The sequence below is a fragment of the Clarias gariepinus genome, chromosome 2 (assembly GCF_024256425.1).
Source record: "Clarias gariepinus isolate MV-2021 ecotype Netherlands chromosome 2, CGAR_prim_01v2, whole genome shotgun sequence".
NCBI lineage: Eukaryota > Metazoa > Chordata > Actinopteri > Siluriformes > Clariidae > Clarias > Clarias gariepinus.
In genome coordinates this window covers 6,666,989-6,675,711 of record NC_071101.1, presented here as the reverse complement: position 1 = coordinate 6,675,711, position 8,723 = coordinate 6,666,989, and the positions used below count along the sequence as shown (strand labels likewise).

The 8,723-nt window shown below is 38.5% G+C and overlaps 1 protein-coding gene across 1 annotated transcript; it reads left to right on the top strand.

The window, feature by feature from the left end:
* The first annotated feature begins 2,156 nt into the window (after positions 1-2,156).
* LOC128514118 (trichohyalin-like) lies at positions 2,157-8,058 on the top strand. The gene is made up of 11 exons (XM_053487820.1): positions 2,157-2,300; positions 3,325-3,428; positions 4,399-4,539; positions 4,682-4,774; positions 5,222-5,377; positions 5,799-5,969; positions 6,197-6,235; positions 6,335-6,505; positions 6,728-6,790; positions 6,982-7,074; positions 7,651-8,058. Exons 1-11 carry the CDS (start codon positions 2,168-2,170, stop codon positions 7,693-7,695), a joined length of 1,209 nt encoding a protein of 402 aa, XP_053343795.1. The 5' UTR covers positions 2,157-2,167; the 3' UTR covers positions 7,696-8,058.
* The last annotated feature ends 665 nt before the right edge of the window (positions 8,059-8,723 follow it).

The window sequence follows — 8,723 nt, the reverse complement described above, 5'->3', positions numbered from 1 at the left end:
AGCAGTGTAAGAGTTTGACCAGTGTAATCACTCCCAGGGCTGTAGTGGAGGCTTAAGTTTATGCACAAAATGTGATCACAGAATTCGTAGTTCACCCACCTCTTATTTTACCACTACACCCCTGATCACTCCGTTCTGTACGGGGATATGTTACACAGGTGGATTCTGTCATGGTTCAGCTGCACATGCAGTGTGATCACTAAGTAAAAGAACGAAAAGTAATGTAATAAAAGTAGATCTACAATTGCAAATTTAAACTGATAAAGACTTCCATGACCCGGCAAGAAGACAAAAGGATCACACAGCTAACGACAACATTAACTGTAGCTACGAAGTTTTAAGGTAGGACAATAGGTTTCATTTATCATTTGCCCGTCGTGGCTCTAGTTGGCAAGAAATTCACAGCACATATTAATTTTGACCGCATCATATTTCTTGTTGGGTCTATTTGTTGCACCTTATACCATCGTCAGATTTATTTATGTCACCTTACATCTGGCAAGCTAATGCCCGGCCACCTGTCAACTACATGAGCGCACTTCACCACAACATCCTGACAACCCACGTGTAAACCTGCTGTTTATCTAAGTTATTGGTTTATTAAATATGACACGGGTGGGTAGTAATTGTGATTTCGCTTACTTTACCATTTCATTCTGTTGGTGTCCTCGAATTTATTTGTTCCTGGCCCTGCGCATGATATGACTGCCCCCTAGCTACGAGGATGTAATTGTCTTCTTTGGGAAAGCTGCAAAGCAACAATTGCAGATAATAACAGGTACATGGCATTTTGGTTCACTTTTATAGACATTTCCATTTCTATTTCGAACTAGCACATTCTGGATAATTCAAACAAATAATGTTTATTATGGTACGATCTGGTTGTGCTACGTTGCTACCTGTCTCTAAACAGAGATGGGTAACCTGGTGCTAACATTAACGTGAGGTATTGGCATTAGAGCCACCTTTTTTTTTTTTTTTACTTTTTCCGAGGTAAAAAGCAGCAAAAGATAGTTTTGTCAACATCATTCTGTTTTTAAAACACAGTATGCGTACGCCGCACTAGTGTAAAACCACAAGTGGCATGATAATGTAGCAACTAGCCATCCCAGACAATGCTGGCATTTTTTTTTTTTGAGGAGGGGCCCTTGCGAACGGGCAGGGTTGCGAACCCTGCCCACACAACCCATAATCCGTCCCTGTCTTCAAGAAAGACAGTTTTATAATGTTGATTGATGGGTTTTGTAAATAATTGCACTTGACACAATCCTGTTCTTGCGAGAATTACTTGCTGACCTTTGTGTCTTAAAATACATTTACATTTACATTTATATTTAGGCACTTGGCCCACACTCTGATCCAGGATGACTTACAGAGGTGCTTTGAAGTTTCCATCATTGGATAGATCATTACACTGGTTGCTATAACTAACTACAGTCAGTCAAACACTGTTGGGAAAGATTTATTTTTATTATTATTTACTCTTTTTTTTTTTTTTTTTTTGGAAAGGTGGGTTTGAAATTAACCCAAATATCTGAGAAACCATACAGAAAAACAACAAACGTTTATTTGCAGGAAATATTAATGTTTTTAATAAAGGTTTTAAAATTTTAATGAATCTCTATGTTATAGTGACCTCTAGTGGTCAAACTCTGTCATGCTTTAAACTTTCTTAACAACTTCTAAAACAAGCAAAGTGTCCTTTTTGTTTGGGTAAGATAAATTATATCAACACAATAAAGACATATGTATAATATGGGTGATCATAAAGTCTCTCCCTGACTCTAAACAGATGTTACACAAAACCTGTGAAAGCTACAAACACAAGGCTTAATGCTATCATTAAAATATATAGCATATTTCTATCTGGATTGTACATAATCAGGAAAGGATTTATTAACTCCGACGACTTCACATATTTAATTAATTCAATTAAGCATAATTAATAAAAACTGAGAGCAATAAAAACTGAATAAAAAGTAAACAAACGTTTATAAACTTAAAAAAAAAAAAAAAAGAGCAGAATTAGTTCATTAGCGCGTCATAGACGAGGGTCGGCGTCACGTGAACGCGCGTTCTGTTTTGTGACGTCATTCAGGATGTGATTGTTAAAGGTGCAGAGCAGAAAGAGACCTACAGCTGGTGGTGATGCAGGTTCAGTGCTGTAATGATGATTCGTTTCATTAGATTAGTTTTAAAGGCGGTGGAGATGATACTGCGCCCCCTGCAGTACGCGGCCGGAGCTGCAGTCACCGCGGGAGAGGAAACACCGGAGCGCGAGGACACAGACACCACTCAAGGTCTCTCTCGCTCGCTCTGCGCGCGCTCTTTCTCTCGCTCACTCTCTCGCGCGCTCTCTCTCTCTTTCATTCTACAAAAATAGTGGAAAGTGGCTGCTTAATTTAAATGATTTTGGCATCAGCAGAACTAACATGGCAAAAATTACTTGTACATATTCAGAAAATATAGAAACGTACATGTTCTTACTTTACTTTTTAATACTTTTTTATAATTGTAGTATTAAAGAAATAATTCTAAGGAATTGATGTATTTGATCTTACTTTGATCATACATCAAAGTGCTCCTGTATACCTTTCATCCAAAGGTATTTTATTCATCAAATCAATCTTATTCACAATAACATGAATATCTTATAAAATACACTAAACTCATGAAAGAAGAACTGATTGATTGATAATATGAAATAAATATCATTCGCCGCAAACTGTCTTTGGTGTTACTGTTGCACAAAAAGAGTTTTATTTATTTTTAAATAAATTTGATCGTTTTAAATTGTTGCTGAGGTGACTAGATGAAGAGCACTGAGACAAGTTTAAAAGCTATGTATGTCAGATGTCTCTTTTCATTTGTTTAGAAATATCATAATTAATTTTTTATTACGCACTTTATAATTATAACTGTCAGAAATTGGACATAAAAACTGATTACATCTAATATTTAATTGATTTTGACATAATTAAAAACCATTTGGTCTCACACACTAAAGGCATTTTGTAAATAATTTATATTTTTCTCTAAATTGTCATGTTTGTCTTTAATGTCTTTGATTCATGTTCGTAATTAATATTTTTCCATAAATTGTCATTGGCGTTACTGTAATTACCAGAAAGAGATGTAACACCAGTTATTAAATGCAATTACATTTATTTCTATCTTATTTTTAGTTCAAAAGTAATTTATTACTATTGAAGACATTCTATGTGTAAAAGAAGAAATACATTTCAAAAGATTTTAATTATAGTATATATTTGTTCCATGGAGGCTCATGTGATTATTTTCTGTATTTATTGATGTTGTACTCAGACTCGGAGCAGAAAGCGTCCACAGACGTTTCCTCACTGGATTCGAGCTCGGTGTCTGATGTTGTTGGAGTCAGAGTCACACACACTGACAGCACCACCCTCGAGGTAATCCCCAAAACACTCTCACTTGCACATACTGTAAAGCACACAAAATATATACATTAGTGCATCATTATATAGAAATAAGAGATGAATGTCAAATACATGAAAGCATTATAGCCACTTTGGATCTAAAGGCTAATTAAACTCAATATTATGCAGGTTTTTCTCCTGGTATACCTTCTATGTACAGTAAATGTACACTTAAGTAGTTATTGGCAGCAAATCAATGCTAACAACTCTCCTGTGTAGCTTTTAATCCTACTTATACACCCTGGGTCACTTCTGCTTGATCATCAGAAGTTAATCTTCGTCCTCTTAGGGCTGCTTTTAGGGGACCAAACAGTTGAAAGTCCAAAGGAGCGAGATAAGGACGATAGTGAGGACGCTTTAACACCACAAATTGTGAACAGTGTGGGCAGAAGTGTGCGGATGTGTCTCGTCATGCGAGATTACAACATCCTTGGATATCAGTCCTCTGTGTTTAATCTGAAGTTTATGCTTCAGCTCTTCAATACATGTCTCACTATAATGAGCACCTTTTTCCTGATAGTGTTCCGATACTTCTGGCCTTTGAGATGAGAATCCCAGAAAACCTGTAAGCGTCATTGAATTTTCCACTTTTCCTCGGCCATTCCAGACTTTGCCGTTTACTCTCAGACTCGCAGTAATGATTCTCTTTAAGAAACTTTCCACATTTTGTTTACAGATATCCAACACTTAGGTTTATGCTTTTTCTGTGAGTTGTTCCAACACTGGTTAAACTCTCAGACCACAAAACAATAATGAATCACTGCATGCTGCTCTTCTTTCATGCAAATCAACAGTCACATAAAAAAAGCAGGGATATTTTTGTCCTAGTTAAAGGTTAAAAACTTTAATGCTTTTTTTTTTTAGATGTCTTATCTGCAAATAAGAGCTTGTACATTTTAAATTTGAAGCCAACAAGCATTTGTTGCTCCTTCTGGACTCTCAGGGTGAAGCTGAGAGGAGATTTGAGAAGGCGATGGAGATCATTTATGAGATGGAGAAGAAGAACAATAACCTGAAGCCCAACGTGATCACACTGCAAGAGGAGCTCACTCTGAGCTTCAGAATGTGTAAAGAGCTAATGCGGGTGAGTGAGAAAAAATCCTATGATCTTAGTGCGGAATGATGAGCTACTGGCTGGTTTTAACTGAAGGAACGTGGCCCGGTGTAGACATAAAACATTACTGACTTAAGGTTAAAGCCCTTTGGTGTCCATGGCTGTGCTTTAGGAGAAGGAGCGAGAGCAGGAGGCTCAGCATATCCTGGAGTCCCAGTGCAAGGAAATGAAAGAAATTTTACAACAGCGTGATGAGTTCCTAAAGGTTAGTTTTTTTTTTCCAGTTAATTCAGATCCTTTGAGTATTTTATACATGGATGTATAGAAGATGAGCTGTGTGTGAGAACTCATCGAGTCCTGGGGAGTTTTGGGTTTCCCTGCACACTGGGAATTATGCACCTCAAAGCACATTATATAACAACATAACACCGATGTGGCAACATTGCCATCATGAACATTTTAGCAGAAAATACTCGAGTTTTCTGTGAAAGACACGTCGGTTTTTCAGTGAAGGTAAAGAAAGAGTGGGGCATAAGGAAGCCTGGTGTGTGCACTAAGTAATAATTAGGACACTATAGTCCCTCTTACATGAAGTACTAATGTGTCTGTGTCCTTATATTCTGGTTTTCTCATCTTTTATAGACATTCTTTTGTTTAGTTTTTTACCAGTTTGTTCTGACGGGTTTGTTTGTGTGTACGAAAACAATAAAAGGTGTCTCTGGTTGAAGCTGAGAGGAAACACCAGGAGGTCTCTCAGCTGGAGAGTGAGAGGTCTGAGCTGATGTCTGAGATGAAAACACTGCGAGGCTCGGTGCAGCACAAGGAGGAAGAGCTCTCTCTGACACGGACCAGGTTTCAAGAAATGAGTGTGAGTCTGATAATCTTTGCGTTTAAGGAGTTTCATTGAGGTACTAGTGCAGAAACAGGACACACTGCAACTGTGGGAGTGTGTGGGGAGGAGAATGTTATTCTGTAATTATAGCATCAAGTGGAATCTACAAAACAGGTATTTGGTGGAAGATCGATGAATAAACACCTGAAATTGTAAAAACATAAAAAGAAAATACTGAAAGATAAAACAGAGAGGACAACATCGACACGGTTACAGAGATGACGGTGATGTTTGTGATGCCAAATCTATCAGAGCTCATTTTGTAGCCATGCCCGCTGTTGGTGATTCTTGTCCGGTCATGTTTTGGGGAACATTTGGCCCAAAACATGAACAAATATGGGTGTAAAAGTAAATAAAGCCAAAAAATCACTGGTTGTTGCGATGACACCAATTCCAGATGAAGCTGAGTGAAGCTAGGAGGAAGTATGACAAAGCCGTGGTGTTCCTTGCTAAGATAGAGACGGAGAGATGTGCCATGAAGTACCACGTAAACTATCTGCGAGGCACGGTGAGGGAGCTGGAGGAAATGCTCTCTGACTCAGAGTCGAAGCGTGATGCTCTGAAGCAGGTAAGACGACCCTTGCATTACGCAGTTCTTTTAGAAATAATATGAGGACGTGTGACGTTCATGCTGAAGAATGAGTTACATCACAGATAAAGTATGTACATGAGCCAATTTAAAAAAAATTATATTTTTAGTAAAAGATTCTAGATGTTGTGTTGAATATAAGTGGCTTTCTGTGGTTGTGGACGGACTCAAGGTTAAATCTTTTCTGCTCCGTGGCTATGTATTAGGAGAAAGAACAAGAGCACCAGACTCACAGTATGTTAAAGGTAAGCGTGTATATGAGTCATGTTCATGTTACAGACCCTTTATATGCAAACTATTTTACTCTTTTCTCATGAGTGATGCTTTGGTTGTTGAACCTCCAGGTGTCTCTGGCTGAACTTACGATGGAAAACCAAGCACTGCTGGCCACCAATGCTGAGCTGAGGACTGAGCAGACTGACCTGAGAGCTGAAGTGAACAGACTGCACGCCGTAGTGCATGATCAGGAGACAGAGCTCACTGAGACCACGAGGAAGTGTAATAAGATGACCTTGGTAAATAAATAAATCCTTATATTTAGTTGTTCCTTTAGAAATAATTTATGGACACATGTTGGTGTTGGAGTTCCAGACACAGTCTTGATGAGAATATAAATAAATGCATTTCTGCTATAAGATGTTTTGGGGTTTTTTATTATTGAATGAATGGTAGATGTACAGGTATGTTAATCATTTAGAGGCGTTCGACACTGTTTTTCCTCCATGGCTGTGTTTCAGGAGTGTGAACAAAAAGATCAGGAGTTGAAATCCATGGAGATCAGATGGGATATGATGCTAAAGGTAAGCTTTATCTTTAAACCAATAAGCCAAAATTTACCACTTAATAATGTGAAACACTTTGTTTTGTTGAAAAAAAAAGCCCCTTTTAAAGAAGCATTGCTTACAGTATGTAAAATACACTGTATTTTTAGGACACTTGAGGTTAAGAACACTAAATTCTGACTCTCTTCTTTTCTATGGCTTTGTTTTAGGAGAAAGAACAAGAGCAGCAGGCTCACAGTTCCCTGAAGATGGAGCATGGAGTGGTGACGGAAAGGCTAGCACAGTGCATTGAGTTACTGAAAGTAAGTTTTTCGACTCACTGCTGTAGGATACCATGTGCTAGGTGCGTGTCAAAAAGGTAAACACAGTAAGTCCCCAACATACAAACCAGTTCTGTTCCAAGCGCTCGTTCGTAAATCCAATTTGCTCGTAAGTTGTAAACAAACATTTTCTGGGTGATATAGCACAATTGGCGATACACAGTATATTACAGTACAGTGTTCTTTAGAATCGTGTTGATGGTTGAACGATTCACGTTATAAGAACGAGCGATGTCTGCCATCTTTTGTCCCTATCATTATCGCTTGCCGCTTCTTAGCAGTACCGGCCCCATCGCCGCTGCTTTTTCACTCACTTCCCGACATCCTGGGATGCTCACTGCACACACAATGTACGATGTACACCAGACATGTGACCTAACTTCCTTGACTGAATAGGCGCCAGCGCATGTTCATATCTTCGAATGTTTGAAACTTGAATGTTCATATGTAGGGGACTTAGTGTACAGAACCTTACATAGACCTTCATACATCCATACTAAGCATCAAATATTCATATTATAATGTTAAGAAAATCTGTTTTGTCATTTTTTATTACAGGTCCATGGTATAGATCCTGAATATGAAGAGTATAAAACCCCATGAACCCCAGCTAATTGCATGGAACACATTTACCACGTGGATGTTCTTCTATGTGTTATGTGTGCGCACATGTGCCAAGACTTTTAAATCCCTGGCTGTGAATCCGGCTATGAGGCAATAAAGTGGGCGACTCGTGAAAGTCTGGTGCCCCTAAGTGCAGAAGACCAAAGATAGATCAGGGGAGTCTGGCATCTTTGGCAAAACTTTGTTTTGTTTAAACCGATAAACCAAAATTGATTCAAATTTCTATTTAATAGTGTGCAAGTCAAACGCCACTTTAACAATAAATTCTGAGTCTCTTTTTAGGAGAAAGAACGCCGGCAGCAGGATTACAGTTCTCTAGAGATAAACAGGACATCATGGACTAATTGAAAAGTAAATACAGGACCTCACAAACACCTTCACATATCCGTATTGAGAAACATATATTCAAATATACTTTTCTTAGTCTTATCTCAGACTGACATGCTGTTTATTTCAGGTGATTCATCCCCCTTTCAGGATCTCCTGATCTCTCTGGACAATTAGTCCCTCACTTACTGCCTACAAGCTTGGGGTAACGCTGGCTGGACAATCAACAGTTCTTTCCCCCTCACATTGCTAAACTTACACGCTCTTGTTGTGTCTTGCCTTTAAAGCTAAAAATGGCCCAGCACCCACTTACCTCTCAGCTCTAAACCCCTCTGATCCTCCAGCACTCCTCGTCTGGTCCCGCCATCTCTCAGGGATCGAGGAAGTCATACATCTACACTGTTTTCTGTCCTGACACCAAGGTGGTGGAATGACCTTACCTTCCTCTTTATGTCCATCCAGCTGAATCACTGGCAATCTTTAAACGTCTAAAGATAAAGATGTTTCTTAGGTATTTGTTTTGACTAATAATAATAATAATAATAATAATCCTTCCCTACAGTGTCTGACTGATCGTATGTTTAGTTGGTAACCTAATGAACCAATGTAAGGATATATTTATTGATGGAAACTTCAAAACACTTATGTAAGTCACTCTGGATGAAGGCGTCTGCAAAATG

Excerpts from the sequence above, each read along its gene's own strand:
- LOC128514118 (XM_053487820.1), top strand. The coding sequence starts at position 2,168 with ATGATGATTCGTTTCATTAGATTAGTTTTAAAGGCGGTGGAGATGATA. Across the intron at positions 4,540-4,681 it reads TGTGTAAAGAGCTAATGCGG|GAGAAGGAGCGAGAGCAGGA; the intron begins GTGAGTGAGAAA and ends GCTGTGCTTTAG. Across the intron at positions 6,236-6,334 it reads AGACTCACAGTATGTTAAAG|GTGTCTCTGGCTGAACTTAC; the intron begins GTAAGCGTGTAT and ends TTGAACCTCCAG.